Source organism: Pteronotus mesoamericanus, unplaced genomic scaffold (assembly GCF_021234165.1).
Source record: "Pteronotus mesoamericanus isolate MK-2021 breed Mesoamerican mustached bat unplaced genomic scaffold, CSHL_Meso_final scaffold_54, whole genome shotgun sequence".
Taxonomy (NCBI): domain Eukaryota; kingdom Metazoa; phylum Chordata; class Mammalia; order Chiroptera; family Mormoopidae; genus Pteronotus; species Pteronotus mesoamericanus.
In genome coordinates this window covers 22,101,321-22,122,032 of record NW_026555321.1, presented here as the reverse complement: position 1 = coordinate 22,122,032, position 20,712 = coordinate 22,101,321, and the positions used below count along the sequence as shown (strand labels likewise).

General features: G+C 49.0%; 1 protein-coding gene and 1 pseudogene across 2 annotated transcripts in view; both read left to right on the top strand.

Moving 5' to 3' along the window:
• Positions 1-6,220, top strand: part of KY (kyphoscoliosis peptidase) — a 46,461-nt gene extending 40,241 nt beyond the window's left edge. Inside the window, exons 10-11 of one of the 2 annotated variants that reach the window (XR_008530971.1) lie at positions 1,744-2,839; positions 2,926-6,220. Coding sequence is in view for 1 of the 2 variants with exons in the window: in XM_054595482.1 (XP_054451457.1) it covers positions 1,744-2,639 (896 nt within the window). In the remaining variant the exon portion in view is untranslated. Of the gene's footprint in view, positions 1-1,743 lie in introns of both variants that reach the window. The other variant, XM_054595482.1, reaches the window with a different exon arrangement.
• A 7,015-nt stretch (positions 6,221-13,235) lies between these two features.
• LOC129088112 (40S ribosomal protein S18-like) lies at positions 13,236-13,700 on the top strand (annotated as a pseudogene).
• The last annotated feature ends 7,012 nt before the right edge of the window (positions 13,701-20,712 follow it).

Below are 20,712 nucleotides of genomic sequence, written 5' to 3'. Positions count from 1 at the left end.
GCCCTGAGGTGTGAAGGGGAGTACCCTGGAGGGTATGAGAGAATGCCCTGCGGCCCCCTGAGAAGGACCGCCCTAGACGTAGGCCCTCTGAGCTGGAGGCTTCTCCAAGGTCTCGTTTGACAGTGACTGCAGAAATCATCCTAGGAGCGGCAGGGAGGATATTTTCACAGAAGCCCTCAAGCTGTCATGTGCAGGTGCTGGATGGTGTTCCACCCATCAAATGTGGACTTTATGGGCCCCTCACAACCAGCTCAGATGTTAAGTGAAACAGGACAGGGGCCATGAGCAGTCAAGGGCTGAGACGGTTCTCCCCACTGAGCTAGTTTAGAAGAAGAAGTAAGGGGAGAGGGTTTCAACTGAAAAAGGATAACAAGTCTGTTGTTCTTGGTCACTTTCTTTGGAGGTTACCTTGGGGCGGATGTCCCACAGGTGTTGAAGGCCATGGACAAAGAATGTAGACAAAGAAAATAGCACGAAAGCACAAAGAGCCCCACGATTAGTGTAACGGAAAGGGAAAGAATGACAGCAGAGATATCCGGTGGCAGTCAGAGGGATGGGAAGAGGGCCAGGCTGGAGAGGGTGGCAAAGGCAGGGGGAGGAGAGAACTTTCAGAAGGGTATGGCCTGAAGACTAGGTTCTCCAAGAAAGTCACTAAAGACTTTGGAGGGTGGAGACAGAGGCCAGATTTCAGACAGCCAAATGGGTAGAGGGGAAGTGCAGTGGGGACAGGTTTGGGAGTTAAGGTAGATGAGGAGTTGGAAGTGCCTGAGAGGCGAATAAAGTTTTCCAGGTGGAAGCCCCATGAAGAAGGCAGAAGGGAAGGTCCGTTGAGCTCCATCCCTGTCCTGGGGCCTGTGTGGGATTCTCGTTCCCAAGTTCGGAGTTGGCACTGAATGCAGTAGCTGAGCAGCCTAGAGTCAGGGAGCCTCATGGCAGATTTGATGGGAAGTCGCAGGGGCGCTTGTCCTAGAGCCTGGCAAGGGAGTGCTTATGGGCTGCAAAGACCAGAGAACCGGCCACCTGTCCCTGAAAAAGGAGGAGGACAAAACTGCAGGGTAAGGGGAGAGACAGAGGGAGGGTGGACACCACAGACCACCCGCGGACCCTTCAGTCTATAAACATGGCTAAGACATGCCCTTGAGAGAAGCCTGGGGGAGGGGTGGAGCAAGGAGGTAGCCCCACCATTGAGCACAGTCCCCGGGAGTGAAGCGATTCCCAGCAATTTTTAAGATAATGGGTGGACATGACAGCTGTTGATACTGTGATGAGCAGATGCTGGAGGGTGCAGTGTGAAAGCAAGGCCCAAAACTTGGAGGAGATGGTCCAAGGGTGGCGCTCAAACCAGGGCCCAGGCCCTCCTTGTTCCGGACCCCTCCCCTGCCCTAGAATCAGGCTAGGCCTCCATCTAATGCTGCCTTCATCTAATGTGGCTCAATCAGGGAGCTGAGCACATACAGCTGGAGACAGATTTTTTCTTGAGACCTCAGCTGTCAACTCCCTCAAAGAGAACCACCTAAAGGGGGTAGGGGGACGTTCCAACAGTGTGCTGCAGCTGGCTTAGGTCTTGTTCAGGGACGTCACACTGGCCGCTTAAAATCAATCGTGGTGAAAGTATTCACACCACAGAAACGGGCAGACGCTACAGCTTTTTTTTTTTTATCCAAAGAGCTGGTGGTTAAACACTGACCAGCACATCCTCACAGGCTGAACCCACTTCACCTGACCTTGGCTTTCTCTCCACAGTGAACGGGAAGGCCACGATCACCATGGAGAGCTGCGCCCCGACGCTGTTCATGTTCATGCTCAATGGCAAGCAGGAGCACGGGCTGCTGAGCCTCCAGAAGAACGGGATGAAGCTGGATGTCTACCCCCCAACCATGGGCACCCACAAGCTGCAGATCTTTGCCAAAGGCAACTCTGACATCTACAGCTCGGTGCTGGAGTACACGCTCAAGTGTAACTATGTGGACTTGGGTGTCCGGCTGCCAGCCGAGTTGCACCAGCCTGTGGGCCCCAGCTGGTTCTCGGAGCAGATGGGCATCCTGAAGCCGTCCCACCCTGACCCCATCATCCACACCAGCGATGGGCGCTGCTCCGTCAGCTTTGGCCTGGAGGAGGGCATCAGCGTCCTGGCTTCCCTGCATGGGGACGATGGCCCCATCACCGAGGAGACACAGCGGCGCTACATCTTCCAGCTGCACCGGGAGAAGCGGATGGAGCTGAAAGTCCAGCTGCCCCATGCTGGCAAGTTCGCCCTCAAGATCTTCGTCAAAAAGAGGCAGGAACCGGGCAACTATGTCTTCGTCTTCAATTATCTCCTGTGCTGCTCCAACACCAAGGTGAACTGGCCCATGTTCCCTGAGAGCTTTGGCAACTGGGGGCAGGACAATGAGCTGCTGGAGCCTCTGTCGGGCGTGCTTCCTGCCAACCGGAATGTCCCATTCAAGTTGAAGCTGCACGGTGTCGCCAAAGCCCTAGTGAAGGGACAGGACACATGGCCCCTGACCCTGAACGGCGAAGGCTACTGGGAGGGCAGCTGCAGCACAGCCGGCTGCCAAGAAGTCTACGTCATGGTGCTGGAGAACGCCAACCACAACTTCTATTCCTACATCCTGAAATACAAAGTGAACAACCAGTGAGGGCCCGTGCCCGGTCACCCTCCAGGGAGGGCCCACGGGAAGTGCAGCGAGCCCTGGACACCACTGAGTCTGCATGAAATCGCTTCTCGGCCTCTGCCTCCGTCTCCCTCCTCCGCCGCAGGAGCTGTGTGTTCTGATGGCTTCACTCCACTGTGGCGATGGCCGAGGGGACAGAGGCAAAGGCCCTTGAGAAGAAAAAGGTGCTATGTAAATCCAAGGTATTGTAAACTGTACACCCCTGCCCACCTGCCCCCTTCTCATATTAATGCTGTTGTTGTTGTTATAGGCTTGATGTGGGAAAGCAGGGTGTGGCCCAGGCTGAGAGCTCTTCACGTGATGGTGAGAGAATAAATTCTGCCGCGGGCCCGAGAGGGACGTGATTTGTGATTTGCAAGGCTGTCATCGTGAATCACAGAGCCCCTTCCCAGGAGCATCACAAGTTTCTCACCCACCCGTGCACCCCAGGGCAGGTTGGACTATCATTTTCTCCCCAGACCCTACGTCTTCCGCATTCCTGCTGCCTCTTCATTAGGTGCTTCTTGCTCTCCGAGAGCCCTGGGGGAAAAGAAGGTTGGAGAGGAAGCTAGCGCACCCCTCCCCATTGGTTGGGTGCTGGTGGCCCCCACAATCCCTGTGCATGCTGGGAATGTGGCAACAGAGAAATTACGAGGAGATTGCAAAGCAGAGAGAAGCCAGTGCCCACTCTTGGGTGTCCTGGGTAAGGGCACCATGGCAGTCCTGCACCCTGAGTCTGCGGGACAAGGCCTCCGACTCTGCTCTCACAGGACGCTGTGGACAGCTGGGTCAGTGGGGCTGACCTTGCAGGCCCTTTCCAAGCCTGCACGCTGCTCAGGGAGCCTCAGGAGGCCTGCCTGACCCTGGGAGCCCTGTTAATAACCCTAAATACAGACCTGGGCAGGGAGGCCAGGTGAGAGAGCGGTGCAACGCTGCAATGCCAGGGAGACTCCCCACATAATAGGGCTCTCCAGGCGCCCAGGAGTCCCCGCCAACAAAGCCACAGCTGGGGGAACCTCCACCTGCCCTGGGAGCGGTTTTTGTGCTTGGCCCTATCCCAAGCACAAAACTGTCCTTTCCTCCCTTTCTCTGACAAGAGAGACCCTCAGGATCCCAACTTCTGTGGGGACAGTTCAGAGCCCCTTGCTTGCTCAGGATGGAAAAGCCTCAACTGCCCAGCTGGCCCTCAGCAGCACCTCGGGCAGGCGTTGCCATGGCTACAGCAGAAAGGCTAGCTCCTGTGAGGGCAGTGGAGAGGGGAGGATGGAGAATGCCATGCGTGGCCGACACAACACCATCCCAGCACACCGATACACCCAAGGTGGTCCCTGCTGACCTCCTGGCTTCTCCAGCTCTGTGTCCACTGCCTGTCTCAGTTCCCCCTGCCCCTGAGAGCCAGCACTGCCGAGGACTCTGCCTCCCCTCCTGCTCCAGTTGCCCCCAGGGCTCAGCTACAGCCAGGGCCCGCCAGGAATCCTCACAGCCTCCTCTGCCTTTATGGTCTCATTTATGTATTTAACCAATGTTTGCAGGGCACTTAATAAGCACCAGCCACTGTGTTACATGCTGGGGCTACAGAAGGAACAAAGAAGGCCCTGCCCCTGTCACCCAGAGCGTAGGGTGGGCAGCAGCAGCAGCATCATCCTCACCCCGGCCTGTCTGAAGTTCCAGGCTCCCAACACTTCAATCCATCACGCCCCTGAGCTCCCTCCCCAAAGGACCCTAGCCCAGAGCGATGTTGCAGCAGTGCCCACCCCCCCACCAGGCTAAGGCCCTGGAACTCGAGGGGAGTGCCCCCATGGTGCGGCTGAGCTACCCTGGCCTGTGTCCAGTGCCTTCTGGCAGGCTCTGCCACCCGGGCATTCAGCACCATGTCACTCGCCTGGAAAACGCACAAAGGCCCCAGAGAAGGAACCGCTGTGCATAAAGACAGGGAAACAAGGGGAGTTTTTACACCCTGAAAACAGCCTTTTCTCACACCTTTGATTTTATGAGCTGAAAGAAATGTGCTGTTTCATCAAAATAATAAGTGCCTTCAATGACGCATGTCATTCACTGGGCCCAGAGCTGGCTGCCTTCTGCTGAGAAGGACACGCATCTTTTTAGAAACAATGTACTTAATCAATATATTCTGGAGCATGCAAAGGATGCCACCCAGCAAAACAGGAGCTGTCCGGAGAACCGGGGACAGAGGCCCGGCCTCTCCAAGTGCCTGCAGAGCATCCGCGTACCCCTCCCTCACCGTTCAATCAGGCACCCCACCCCCTTTGTAAAGACAGCTATAGACACAGAAAATCACGTGCATTTTTTTCCACTGAAGTAAAAATACATGAAATGAAATCCCATAGTTATGAATTTTTACACGCATGCTGCTCAGGGTAGAATTTGGGGTTGCATTTTGAAGTCTTTTATTCAAACCCCATCTTTGTTTCCTGGTCCACTAGAGTCCCAGCGGCCGGCGGAATGGCACGGGCGCCCCCTGGTGTCCAACGTGCAGAACTGCCGTCGCTGCACACCGTGAGGCTGAACCTACCGCCAGGGTTTTTCCACAGAATTTGAAAAAATGCTGCTGAGATGTTTTTGTTAAATTCATTTGGTGCTCTCTCGTGGCTTCTCAGTGCTTTCTCGTGTGTACACCGAGCACATTTTTGCCACGCACAAGCTGTGAAGCGAGCCTGGGGGACTGCCTGGCGAGAAGACACAGAATGTAATAGGATTTGGGCGCGCTTGGTCCGGAACACTGGGCATAGGACTGGATGGGACATTTTCGACCAAACTCAGTACTATGCCAGTGAAGGATTAAAGCGGATCAAACTCGGAGGCAAGTCCTGGGATGGCCATTCCTCAGGCCACAGGCGGAAGGGTGTGGTGGGTTCGAAAGGGAGGAAGAGTGCTGGAGTAAATGGGCTGCACAACCACAACTGCAATTAACGTCTTTTCAGCTCGTTTGGGAAGCGACACCAGCACAGCTGGACTCCGTTTTCAGTCTGATTATAATCATTGTGAGTTCCCCATATGTTACATTGTCCCGCCAGGACAAGCTCTGCACACACAGCCTGCTGAGATTAAAGGGAAATAAATAGAATAACTGAAGCATGAAGGATTCAGGCTAGACAGAAAGAACTATTTCCTGTTGTTAAGCAAGAGGAACAAGTTCCCGAGAAAGTTTTGTGAAATCCTTTTCTCAAAGGACTTGGAAAGTGGAAAAGTTTTCCCACTGGTCTGAGGTTTTAGAAGCCACGCTAACTGCAAGAACTAGACTCTCTCCATACCAGTTAAGCTTGAAACACACGTGATCGCCTACAGCAAACACAGGATGAACGGTTCTGCCGCAGCCTTCGCTATTGGCAAAGTGTTCAGAGGTGGTGCGCTTGTGTCATGCATCAGTTTATCTGCGTTCTATCATTTCTTTTCCTTTGGAATGAGCAGTTGGACATCTTAAGAGGTGATTGCTTTTCATAACGCGTGCACTGAGTTGTGTGGGCCAGTGGCTGTTGGGTACGCTTTTCCCACATTGTTGCGGGTGTTGTTTTTCAATAAAATTTATATTCATTTTTATCCAACAATGTAATTATCGATCCATTCTTATCACTGCTCTCACAAGAGGAGGGGAAAAAAACACAGGAAGAAACATTTTTATGTTCAATGGAAGCCCCAGGGAGGAAAGAAAATCAATGTCCCAGCCATTTGAATGTGACGGTGAGATGCAAATGGAAGGTCAGGCAAATAGCTATTACACATTAAAGAAAACATAATTAGGTTAGCTCCAGCCCCGCTCTGGCTCACATGCCTTTGAAGAACATGAAGGCAGTGTTTCTTTCATTGAGTCTTGTTTAACTTGAAAATTTTGAAGTCAACCCTAATTTCTGTTTTTAGTGAGAGAAAAAAAAATCGACACAAAACGCCTATTGCCATACGTTTCTTGTTGTTTTGAATATATAAACATATATATTTCTGGATACTCACATACACGCAGAAACTTTCCAGCAGACTTCCTGAACAGACTCTTCATAAATTGGACATTTAGGGAAATAGAGAAAATGAAAATCTAGACACCTCTAGGAAGCTGCCGTAACCATGGAAACCATTCTCATACCTGTGGTGTAAAGGACAAAAAAGAACGTATGTTCCCAAATACGGCCCCGTTGCGGCCCTCGCTGCCAGGTCCACGCTTCTCCTTAGGAAGAGGGCCCGCAGGTGGACCATGTCTTTAATAGCATGTGAAGGGAAGTCAGAAGAAACAGTCTTCTGCATAATAGGAGGAACTCTTGAATTATTAGAACAGTCTGAAAATGCCAACCCTGGAGCTGAAATGGATGACCTCTAATGTCCCTTTCAGTCCAGAGAGTCTGTGATGCTGTGTCTCTGTGAACAGATGCCGGCAGGCGGTAGACCTGGGATTGTCAGTTGCAGAACATCTGAAGAGCCCCGCTGCGTTAAGAGCCTGCCCTGCAGCCCCCAGCAGGCTGGGCGGCTGGGCTGCGGGCTTGGCTGCTGCCTGAAGGCAAGGGGCTGGAGACGGCCCAGCCAAGGGACCAAACTGGAAGCAACAGCCCCTGACAGAACATTGCTTCTCTCTGATTTTGCCGGCAGAACTAAAGAAAACTAAAAGTCAGGCAATCCTCTCTTGGATTTCCCACAGGCATTTCAGAGTCAAAAGATACTGAACCAAAATCACTTCTTTCCCCCAGATTACCTCCAGCTCCTCCTGAGCCCCCAGAGCAGTAAATGCACCCTCATCTCCCAGGTATGAGTCAAACTCCAGGTGGCCACCAGCGACTCCTTCATCCCCACTGATTGAAAACTGCTCTATGCTGGCTGTGGCTCACATCTGACCTACATTTCCAGCTCCACGTCCACACCATGGCATGGCCTTTGCCGTAATCCAAGCTTTCATCGTCCTGTTACACTGTTGTGATTGTTTTCTATGATAGCAGGGATGCTCCGCCTGCCCCGTGACTCTCTGTGTTTCCTCTTATAGGAACACCAGGGCTATTGGGTTGTGTTAAGATGAGGTTTCCTTGGAAGCCTCCTGAAAGAACTTTGCCATCTATGGAGAAGGCATAACTTGAGTCAGGCCCTGGTGGAAATGGTAGGCCTCCAAACAAAATCTGCTTTTAATCGGGAAGCAGGAAAAATCTGAGAGTCCCCTCGTGTTTTTGGACTCTGAAGAGGCCAGGCACTGCTGTCTTCACTCCCAGGCAATAGTGTGTAAGACGGCTCTTAGCACCCTAGTCAGGTCGGGACCCAAGATGGGGTGCAGTGTGGGAGCCCTGGAAATGAGCAAGCTGCACCTTGTAAATCAGATCATTCACAGAAGGAAGACCGCCAGAGAGGAAGGGCTACCCTGCTGCGAAAGGTGGGTGGCCATGGACAGCCAGGGACTCTTTGGGATCATGAATAGTTCTATGGAATTTCCTTTTCTCAATCTAATTATGATTCCTGCCCAGATTTCCCCCACCCCCAACCCTGTTTAAAGGAAATCCTGTAACCTAAGCTTGGTGCTTCTGTTGAACAGCACACAGACAGAGCTGAAGACATCTGCTGGTTCCACCCACACCTACCCAAACAGAGCCCAACAAATAAGCCTTTCTGCAGAAAATTTCCCAAATCCCGGGAGAACATGTTATCTTAGGAAAGAGCTGTGGAGCGGCAAATCTTCAGTTATTTAAGACAAAAAGCATAAACATTGTCTACCATATATAGGACTATCTTCAGGAGAGTTGCTATTTTAGAAAACGATGCTTAAGTGGACACTCAGAGCAAGACCGTCCTCAATGCTGGTCCTCTAAGGGACGCACCTGCAAGATGAGGTACCAAAGGGCCTCGAGGTTCTTGGTGTATCCAGTGGCAAAGCTGAGTCGTGAGGGTTTCAGAAGGAGAAGGAAACCTGGACAGGGCCTGCAAAGTAGTCTTATGCCTTACCTTAAACCAGCTCTCTCCAGATGTTTGGCCATTGTTGCCTAGAGCATTTGGGTTAAGAAGGATTCTGAAGTCACATCAAGTTCTGCAGGAAAGAGTATTGTGATTAGCTAGTGAGCCCCTCAGCTGAAGGGTGAGGAATGCCATGCATCAGCCAATCCTGACTTAAGGCAGTCAAATCAGGCTAAGACCAAAATAAGAGAGGAGGTTATCCAGACCAGGGGGTGAGCACTGGCTTCCCAGCAACCTGGTCCACTGACTGACAACCAGTCAACTACCAAACCGTGGGTCCACAGAGGCACCGGAGACCTCCCAAGCACCTTGGGGCTCCAGGAGGACGCCGCTCACCTAGAACATGCAGAGGCACAGGCATCTCACTCCAGGAGGTGGGAGCTGAGCCAACCTCATTTGCTATTTCATCTCCATGATCAAACAGTGTCTAGCATTTAGAACTAGTGATCAGTAAATTTTTGAAGTAAACATCAATTTGTTGTTTCAAAAATGAATTAATAGGCCATGGCTGGGTAGTTCAGTTGGTTAGAGCATCATCCTGATATGCCAAATTTGCAGGATGGATCAGGGCACATACAAGAAACAACCAATGAATGCATAAATAAGCAGAATAACAAATCAATGTTTCTCTCTCTCTCTCTCTCTCTCTCTCTCTCTTTCTCCCCCCTCCCCACCCCTTCCTCTCTCAAATCAATAAATACCATTTTTTTAAATTAATTAATACATCACTGGATCTATGTATGTGGCTGTCAACCCGAAAGACTGTTGAGTTACAACCTCTAAATAGTCATTGCCTGCTTTCCCCCAGCTAACTGACATAGCGCATGCTGGGCGGCAGCTCCTTGGGCCCTGCGGGGAATGTGTGTTTACAGGGAGAGAGAAATGGCCACCTGGCTGGGAGTGCTCGTGGTGTTTGCCACCAGGAAGCAATCAGCACAACCGATCAATCCATTGAAGGAGTGGCCTTCTTCTCAGGGACCCTCTGCCTGCAGCTCATGCTGGGATTGCTTTGTTTTCATCAAGGGGACGGCTGACTGCCTCCATGACACAAGGAATCAGCCATTATTTCACCCTGGCTGTGTGGTGTTGAGGGGGGAGGCGGGGGCGGGGGCAGGCAAGGGCGGGGCTCCCCCTCCAGGGTGGCAGGGAGGACTATGCAGAGGCTTGTGGGCAGAGGGCAGCGAGGCGGCCGCCATGAATGACCGGAAACAATGGGGCGGTGTGATTAATGGAGTGCAGATGTCAGGAGTGCGGGGCCCTGGCAGCTCCCGTGTGGACGAAGAACGGTGATAAGGAAACATGAGGAAATGGTTATTTAATGCAAAGTGACTGCAGAGTTACAGATTGCCCAGTGAACACTGTGCTTTCTGTGTGTATTTGTATGTATGTGAACACCAGGAGGATCTGAAAATTAACATTTTATGATATTATGAAAAATGAAGTGTAGCCAAGCTGTCGAGGCATTTGAGGCTGCCCCTCTCCACCCTGTCCCCTCAAGATCCTTTGTGATCCTTCCCCTTGAGACAGGGGCCAGTGTAGGCACCACGGGCACCCGGCACCCATTTCGTCAGCATCAGGTCCCCTCCCCCATCATCCAGGAGAAACACAGTGAGGGGACGACGGTAACCCAATCATGGCAGAAAGTCCACTCTGACAGTAAAAACTTCACTTGGCATTTTTAAAAGCTCACTAAGAGTGTTCAAAGGCCAATTTTAAAAGAAACGAATGGGTTTCTTTCTGGAAAGATGGCCCCTTGGCCGCCGGCCCGTGTTTGGCTGAAAGCTGTGTTGCGCAGTCAGGAGCCGCAACTGTAGGACTGAAGCCTCCGTTTCCTTCTCCGGACATGGATTCGACTGGGGAAGCTGGGCAGCTGGCCGGAGACCCCTCCTCACAGCGCTGTGTCATCCTGAAGCTGAGGAGGCCTCCAGCAGGATGGGACAGGGGTAAGAGGGCAACCCAGCCTGAGTCAGCCCCGCAGCTTCTACCCCAGCCCAGCCACCTTCCAGCTGCCTTTGGCAAGTGACCGAACTTCCTGTTTCCTCAGCAGTAAACCGGAGATGATACTCAGAGCACTGACCACGGGAGTTTCTTGTGGGAATGGAATGAGTCCACCTCCACCCAAGGAACAGGAGGGTCCCCAGCACATAGTACGTGCTCCGTGAAGGTCACCACCACCACACTGCAGTTGTCATCCGCATTATGTTGTGTGTTGTTGCCTGAAGAACCCAAAGGTCTGGCCGCTCATGAAACCATGGAAGGCACTGATTTCAGGGTCGAAGAGAAGAAACCCAGTTTCCAACACCTGGCCATTCCACTTCTGCTAGAGCCCTTGCAGAGGCCAGGAGCTCCACACTCCATGAGGCAGCTCTTAGGTTGTTGGACACCTCTGTTTTAAAAGGCCCTCCTTCATACGTAACTGCCTTAAATTGGACCCATTGAGCCAATCTGCTCATTGACTCATGAACTTACCTATTCTATTCCAGGACCACCATATGGCAGGAACCCTGAGTCACCGGTACAGAGCCTGGCCCGAGGCTGGGTCCCGGTATCCAGGGAGAACAGCTGCAACCTAGAGATAGGGGCAGAGAGCTCAGAGAGAGGAAAAGAAAAGGAAAATCTCCCACTTAGAAAAGCCTGCAAACAAACATTTGAAACCACACAAAGAAAAATACTGGTTAAACAAAGATATACAATTTGCATACTGAATGGTGAGACCATCCCCATGCCTTTATCCACCTTAAAACCCCCAAGCTGGCTGCCTGGCTTGTACTCAAGCAAAGACTGGAAGATTCCTCTCTGAGAAAACAGAGCCACCCAAGAAAATTGACCCAGAGGTACTGTGAGCAGCACTCCAGTGAAAGTACTGGGACCCCATGTGACCACATCTGGCTACAAATGACATCTGTCATGTTTTAAAACTATGCCCACAAATTCGCTGATACCTCTTCCCTTCATAATTCCCACACACTTAAAATGGGGGCTATATTTAGTGATTCTCCACTAACAAGTAGAATGTGGCGGCAAGAAGGGTGTATGATGTTCAAGATTTGGACATAGAAGGCATTAGGGCTTCCTCCTTGTTCTCTCTGAGACCACTTGCTTGTTAGCCAAAGACTCTCAAGCCACGTGGACAGGACCTCCAGCCAGCAGCCGTGGCAGTAAGCCCACGGAAGCTGAGTCCTCTGCAGATTCAGCCACTCTGGCCAACTTGACTGGGACCTCATGAGTCACCCCGAGGCAGACCCACTCACTTAGCCCACTCCTAAATTCTGGACCCACAGAAACTGTGAGATGACAAAAGTTTGTTCTTCGAAGTTGCCACAGTTAGGGGTAATTTGTTACTCGACCGTAGACAACTAATACAGTGTTTTAGCATCTCAGTCTCTAAAATGAAAGGACCTCCAAAAAGCCCCAGATTTGAGGAAAATGTCTGACTCATAGGAGTTCCAGAAAGAGAATGATACCACTAGCAAATACGACAGTTCTTAGTTTTGCCAGGAACTGCTGAGGATTAAATTATTAAACACATCATTCAAGAAAATTTCATAGGGTTGCAGGACACAGTGAATGAAAACAGATTGTGAATTAAAGAATGCTGGGGACAAACAGATCCCCTAGAGAAGAAATCAAACCCCTGACCTGCAAAGGTTCAGAAATCAAATGGCTTCACCTTTCATAAAAACCCTAGCAGTGAGAAGATTGTTGAGCAATTCCTCCACTGTTCCACAAGGGAATGATTTCCAGCTTGAAGTTCTATCCTCCATCAGAACCTCTCAAGGGTAAGAGCAGAATAATAATATCTAGAGACATCCAAGATCTCAAAGAAAACCTACCTCCCATGAGCCATTTCTCTGGCAGAGTGTGCTACCCCATGAGGGTGTAAACCAAGAACAGGATCCACAGGAAACCGGGAAATCCTACCCAAACAGGAGGCAAAGGGAACCTAGGGAGATGGTAAGGGATGTGCCCAGAGAATGGCCGTGCAGCGAGCAGTATCAGCGCTGTCTAGAAACGGGCAGGGAAGACCCGTCCAGGAAGCCTTTCAGAGGAAACAATAAAATGGGACCCATAAATGGGTTACCCGTTGCAGCCGACTTTACTGAGGGAATTCTATAGTGGCAGTAAGGAGCTAGGGGGACTATTTGGTGAAAGGCATGCAGAGAGCAAAATCAATACTACTCCATCATGGAAAAATTATACAAAATCATCATATTAACCAAAGTATACTATGTGATATTTACATGGTCATAATAACATAAATGTTGAATATTGATGTGTCAGACACTGTGCTTGGACATCTGGTGCCACTCCAGCCCCACTCTCCCTTTCCATCTCCTCCTTCAGAGAATGAGCGAGCAAAGTCTCACTTTCAGTAATGTGTAGATTTTTGTGGAGTCTTAGATACCTTTTATTAAATATATTTCTAGGTATTTGCAGGTGTATTTTTCATGATGTGATAAATGGTATCAGTTTTTAGGTTCATTATCTAATTGTTTCTAGTGCATACAAATGCAATTACGATGCACGAAATTATGCTCCATGTCCTTTGTGGATGTGTACAAACACAAAAGCATGGTTGTGACGTGTCAATGCCATCCCAGGAGAGCACTTGCTCTGTGGCATTGGAAAGGGCCACGAAGATCTTCCATGGGAGGCCTGCACGCCGCTGCCGCCAAGTCTCTAGTGATTCCTGAGAAGTTCCAGCACATTTTGCGAGTATTCAACACCAATATTGACAATAGAAATGGAAAATAGCCTTTGCTATCACTGCAATGCAGGGCATGGGGCACAGATACACTCATGTGGTGTTGAGGAAAGCAGACATCAACCTCACCAGAGGATGAGAGAAGACATGTGGTCACCATGATGCAGAACCCATGCCAGGACAAGATTCCAGGCTGGTTCTTGGGCAGAAGGACATGAAGGACAGAAAAATACAGCCAGGTCCCGGCCAATGGTGTGGATGACAAGCTCTGTGAAGACCTGGGGCAACCAAAGAAAATTCAGGGTCCACAGAAGGCTGCATCGCTTCCAGTGTCCTCATGTTCCAGGCCAGTAGACCGAGACTGGGGCCGCCTGGGTCGCACTGTGGGTGTGTCCACAAAGAAATAAATCTGTAGGCTTTGTCTCTTAATAAATACTTTATATGCCCCAAGAAAAGGGGTGAGTACAAAGCAATTTTCAAAACTCTTTTATTCTACATAAGTTTTGAAGCACATATGGTGAGATATTGGCATTTCTTAAATAAATCTAAAGGCAAAGAAATGATCCATGTCACCACTTAAAAAAAAGAATGTCTGCCTAACCCTCACAAAGATTTTCTCCTGTTTCCTTCTAGAAGTTTTGTGGTTTTTGCTCTTAATAGAAGTCACTCTATTGCAAAATGAGCCCGTTCTCCCTGGAGGATGGAATGTACACACCACACTGTTGGGAAACACCCCGTCTGGTTTCAGGAACTGTAGCCCCATCGACAGGCAAGAGGGCCCCAAGGTTGGAGCTAATCAAGGAATTCTTGAGAAAACAGGCCACTGAGAAGACAGAACCTGTCCCCTCACATCACCCTGTTTGGCCCTGGAGGATGGCTGGTTAGTCAATGATGGGTAAGACCCCTCAATGGATCCTTAGGCAACCTAAGACAGGCACAGCCACAATGGGCATCAGGGAAGAACTTTCGGGACACGGAGAAAGGGCAAAAAGACCCCACCCCTCAGCTTTGATATGGCCAGGGTCTTCATTCCATCTGAAAGAAGTCTCCTTATTTCCTGGCTGCTTTGCCCTCTCCCTTCCTGGCTCAGGCTTGAAACAATACTGCAGACAGCCCTAAACTGGATCTGGTGGTTCCCAGGGGAAATCAGACCTAGAAGTAAATTCCTTAAAGCATGCTTTGTTTTTCCCTCAAAAGCTATGGTAACCAGCTCATGCTGGGAAGGAAATTTACATTATTCATAGACCTTGACCCTAAACCCTTTGGCGCCCTTATGTTTATGCTCTCATATTTACTTGTTTCCTCTCCTCTAGGACCCATGTAAATTGGTGTGTTCCTGCCATTTGTTTTCCTCCATCATCTAATCTCTGTAAACATTAACATGCTGATGTAATGAGATCACCTGTACATCCCTACTACCTAGCCCCATGGATAATCCTTTCAATAAAAGTCTTTGGACACAGGGGCCCAGGGCCTTCTCCACTAGAGGAAAGAGCCATTACCCCTCTCCTGGCAGAGAAGTGTCTGGAAGGACTCATTTTATTTCCCCCAATCCGTGACAACCTCCGGAGCATACTCTGCGGGATCAGAGTCCACTGTCCCCCTTCAGCGGGCTTCCGAACAGGGACCTGAGGAATGTGCCTCACGGTGCAAGGCCAGCTTCTGTGGCATCAGTGTCCTTTGGAGCCCTGCAGGCAAAGTAAGGTGGCCTCACCTCCTGCTGCCTTCCCCACGCCCTTTCCTGGGGACCTGGCCTGTGGCAATGGGCCCTGGCCCATTTTTATCACCCCACCCCTGGTGTGGACAGAGGTTGCCAACTTTACTGTTCAGCCTGCACAATGTTTAAAAAAAAAAAAAAGTGACTCAGTGCCAATCAGGGAATTGCATTAGAATCTGACTGGCCTGGTTTTCCCAAGAAGCCTGTGAATACCTACAAATAGAACCAAGTTGCAGGCCCCCTTTGGACAGACGGACTTGACTCTCCAGGCCACCCCCTGCCTGCCCCTGTGATTGTCTCCCAGACCCTGAGGCCAGGTCAGCTGCGGACCCTGAGTGGGCACTTTCACACAGCTTCCCTCTTCCATGACTGATGCTACCTGGGAGGCCCGATGAACAGCTTTTTGATTCTCTTCCCAGTTCAGTGTCTCACCTGGCCTGTAGCAGCCTTGCTCCAGGAGGATCAGAGTCCACATTCTGCATATGAAGAAACTGCCCAAGGGCCCACAGGGGCTGAGTGGCGGGCCAGCTTTGAGGCCCTCCTTTTGGCTCTCAGACTCATTTCTCCAGGTTCCATTGCCCTGGGCACCAAGCTGTAGTTAGGCATTGCTGATACAAATTGCCAAGGGCACAAGGTGTGTTACTAGGCCTGCCATGCCCATTTGTCAGACGTTCTGGAGGCATGAAAGAAGCTGGGGCCTATGTAGCACCTTCAGAGACTAGTAGGAACTCAGCCTTCTAAGATTGGGGGATTGCTCGATTAAATGTGTGATGAATGAATTAACAAGTGGATAAACTGTCACCTAAGCAGCTCACATATATTTAATCAAAATAGATTTTGTGCCCTGACCAGTGTGGCTCACTTGGTTGGAGTGTAGTCCTATAAATTGAAATGTCACAGATTTGATTCCCAAGACATGTGCCTACGTTTCAGGTTCTATTTCTGGTCAGGGCACATGAGAGAGGCAACCAATTGATGTTTCTCTTTCACAACAATGTTTCTCTCCCTCCCTTTCTCCCCCCACTAGAAATAAATACATAAAATATTTAAAAAGAAATAGATTTTCCCTGGCCAGTGTGGCTCAGTTGGTTTGAGCATTGTCCCATATATCAAAAGTTTGCCGATTCAGTTCCTCATCCGAGCACATACCTAGGTTGCTGGTTCAATCTCTGGTGGATGTTTTCCTTTTACATCGATGTTTCTCTCCCTCTCTCTCTCTCTCCTTTCCCCCCCTCTCTAAAATCGATGAGCATGTCCTTGAGTGAGGATTAAAAAAAATAGGTTTTAACTGCAGAAATATTTTAGCTGAGACATAAAGGAAGAGGCAGAGGGCTGGCCTACAAGGCGCCAGAGCCCACGCCAGGCCTTCGCCACCAAGCCCTCTCCTCTCACAGCTGCATATTTAACAGAGAACCTCCCACAAATAGCATAGACAATAATATTTGCACAGCCCTCAAGGGTAAGCTGAAGAGGATTTAAGGGTGTCTATATGGAACAAATTTCATTACACTTACTCTGCAATATTTAATTATGATGATAAAAATAAAATGCAAGTATTAGGAAAGACATTGAGTTTCTATGAAACTTCTTTCATGACCTTAATTTTTTATATCAGGATTTATGCCTGAAATGGTTGCACACAATTTCTGATCAAGACGTTTTTAATTACCAATGTCTTTAAATTCTTCATAGTTTACTTTATTGGGACGCTTTGCAAAGTCATGATAGTTTTATTACAACATTAATTTGAAAACTACAACAATATAAATTGTATTTAAAGATTCTAATTATAATTCCTCTTCTTTCATTGACAAATTTATTATTGAAGTTTCTCGTAACGTTATGGATAGATTTTTGAATCCAAGCAAAGATTTTGAAATCTAGTGTTAAATAATGCAAAACACTAATTTGGAGAACATGTTCCTGTTGGAGCAGTTACCCTGTAGCTGGCTTGGGCTGAGAGGCGGCAGGGCACACGAGCAGACAGCTCTGATTATCTGATCATGGCTGGATAATTCTTTATTTAGGCCAAGGGTCTGATATACAGGAGTTGAAATTCCAGAAAGATTCAGACCATTGGATTATATAGTGAAAACAGAGATTTGGACCGCAGTCTGGAGTTGCACCAAAGGGAAGTCCACCTGGCTTCCCTCTACTGACCACCATCTACCCGCCCCTTGCCCCACAGCCCCAGTGGCTGCACTTGGGCTGCAAAATTCTTCTTTGGGGCACAGAGCAGCAGCTCTTCCAGGATGCCATGGACACAGTATGCCACAGTGGACAGTGGCACCATCTGCTCTGTAAAATGAAACAAGTGGTCCAGCTCCTCCTTGGTCACATGCAGCAAGCCCAAGATGCCATATGTCATTCATTGGGCTTGTAATGGTTGCTCAACCAAACCTGGCTCTCCTCCACAGAGCCCCAGGCTAGAAGCTCTGATTACCTGTGGCTTGGCCTGGCTGCCCCAAATGTAGAGGGTTTTTAAGACCCCAAGGTCCCCCAATAACCCAGGTGAAAGGCTCTGATTTGTCTAACGTACAACACTAGTTCTCCAAGACGCCCAAAGGTATGCCATGAACAAGTGTCCAAGTCAGTTTGTGGTCACATCCATTTAAAGAATAAGTCTTTAGTCACAAGTGACACTAAGCACAAGTATTGCCCCCTCTACACAAGTGAATGTTCACAGAGAACCAGATTGACCAGATACAAAGTAAAGCATAAGCAAGCCCGAAAAGCCTCTAAATTCTTAACCTGGAGTCCACAGACTCACTACCAAGGGGGGAGAGGGGGAAGGTCCAAGGACAGAATTTAGGACTCCATGTATTTGGATAGGAAACATTGACATCCTTATTCTCAATAAGGTCTCACTGAAATTGAGCTTTTATTCCATTAGGAATCTAGGCCATAACCCACAGCCAGGCTAGCAGCACCTGGGGCTTTCTTCCAATGGAAATCACAGATCATTTCATATTTCATTACAGTGGTGCAGACATCTCCAAATATTATTTTCATGCATCTCTGCTTCAAAAGCATAGTAGGAGATAGACCTGCTGCTCAGCCTTGTTATTTAATGAGTTAATAAAGAGGCACCTATTATACCACAAATTTGTTTTTTCCTCAGGTTTTAATAAATGAATGTCAATATAATTGGTTTTCATTTTAACGTTATTCTACTTTATGTGCTTAATCATTACTCTGAGGGACCCAGAGGCTCAATCACACTGTCAAAGAAGTCCCTGGCACACAGAAGGTTAAGAACTCTAAGTGCCTAAGGCCACCAGCTTCCCGTGACTTGGGAAGCAATAGGGGAGGCCACCAGGGAGAGGGATGGAGGGATCTGGCCCGTGGGAGGAAGGGAGGCAGCTGTCTGAGTTCCAGCCTGACCCTAGGGCTATGATATGCAGCGCTTCCCATTCTGCTTTGGCACATTTCTTTCTAAGGAATACATTAACACATTGAAAAATTTCGAATCTCTGCAAGACAATTTGAGAAATGTGAATTTAAAGAATGATTAGCCTGGGAAGATGCTAGAATTGCTTGATGTTGTTAAAAATGGGTTAGTGTTAAAGCTTTTTGGAGCAAAATAAAGAGATCAGGTGATGCTTTCTTACACTCAAAGGTTAGTGTGTGCAGAAGGTGGCGGGTGGAAGCTATCAGCGATCTAGAAATTATCCAGTCCTTTGTGCAGTCCAGCATATGTTAATATGAACAGGCTGCGGCGAGGGTTTCATGCTGGGCTGAGGGGACTTTCGGCCAGGAGGGGATCCCTGGGGAAGTGACTGGGCTCCTGCCCCAGTGACTGCTTACTCCCAGGTTACATGGGGACCTGCACACGTGGATACCTGCTCCTGCTGGGAGCAAAGGCTCTGTTCAGTCATGGCTGAAGAGATTAATGGGTTCCTGACTTGTTCCTGACATTTGCTTTTAGGCTGAGGATCCAAGATATATTTCCTAAATAGCAGAAAGATCCAGGGACTGGTGAGTTGTTTTACTTAATGCGATGCACCAGAGCCAAGGCAAATCCAAGAGATGGCCCGCATGGCCTCCCCAAGCCAGTGCCATGGGCACAGGAGAGCCCTGGGGACCGGCACTGGGATCGTCCGCGCTGGCTGCCTCCTAAAGGCGCGGCTGTTCTGTAAGTGTACTGGGCAAAGTAGTGTCATAGCTGGTCTGTTTTTCATAGCTGAAGACATGAGCGGGCCTGGCTTCTCTCTCTCTCTTTTGCCTGGCCATGCTTGTTGAGAGAGTGGGGGAGTTGCCAGGCAGTCTTAGGGCACAGTCCCATGGTCCAGCATTTCCCCACAGTGGTCATAACTCTTTCAAAAACGCCTGTAAACAGTCCACCTCTAACCTCTGAGGTTAATGCCTAGCATTCCTGCAGTCCTTACATACAATATGCTTAGCCAAGAAGCTCTGCCTGGCTGATTATTTCGGACTTTGCTGCCAGACCCCTCAGTAATCCTGGAAACTGCTCCCCTCACAGGCAGCCCAGGGCTATGATCCATTGAAGGGAAAGCAGGAGCCCTGCAGTGTGTGGGCCAAAGCCCCTCCCCGTGTTCTCTCACTTACCTCAAGGTCCAGAACGGCCCACCCACAGCAATTATTCAGATAAGCCTGACCCCACTCTCTAAAGATGGCGCCCACTGCCATTCTGTGTGAACTGAGAGTAGAAAATGTGAAGTTTTAGAACAGCATGTGCTGTGTGTGCTGTTATGTTTTCTGAGTATACGCTGGAATTTTCAGGTATTACTACTTATTAGAAGTTTGTTTTGGGTTTTTGGGGGCGGGTTTTGGTAACATCTCTATTAAGGTATAATTCACATACCATATAATTCACTCATTAAAAGTGTACGATTGAATAGTTTTTAGTTGTGTTACATTCAGAGTTATGCAACCATCGCAACTGATTTTTAGACGTTTTCGTAAGTGCAAAAGGAAACCTGTACCCTTAGTTATCACTTCCTTCACCCTTTAATGACTATTCACTTTAAAACTCAGCCTCAGTGGAATGGGTTGGGCTCCTGCAATTTTGTCTCTTTCCCCAGGAAACTGAACTCCATTCTGGGAGAGTTCCAGTCCTTAAAGTTGTGGCTCTGAATCTCTTTTTGGCTCACAGATAACTTTGAGAGTCTGTGAGAGCTGAGGGCTCTCTCCCTTAGAGAAATGCACATATGCAGATTGATACAGTGCATTTAACATAAGGCAGTTCCTGGATCTAACACCATTCAGGCGTTGCCTTGAGTTCTTTCTCTTCATAAGAGGAATAAAACTTGCTTCTGATCAGATTGCCAAATCATTTGAACGTGGCCTTAATGGGCAACACAGAATTCCCAAATTCTAGGTTCCCACGGAGAAAAAAAAAAAAGAGTGAACTGTGTTATTTGAATTCTCAAAATTGCAGTGTGGAGAAATAGCTTGTACAAAAGATTGCTCTAAAGGCCTGCAGTCCCTTTTCTTCTAAATTTCCCCCTCAGACCAAGCAGGCCACAAGAGCTTTCCACCTTTGTGCTGGGGACCTTCCCAGAACTGGCTCTCCCAAGTTGCATTTCAGCCCGCTGCTATCAGCCCGCATTGAAGCACACTGTCTGGAAGCTGTACAAATTCCCTGATTATTAGCAGTTATAGAACATGCCACACACACTAAGAAAAAAAAATGTGCTTCTCCTGAACCCATGGTCTGTTTTCATCTTGTGGGCACCATA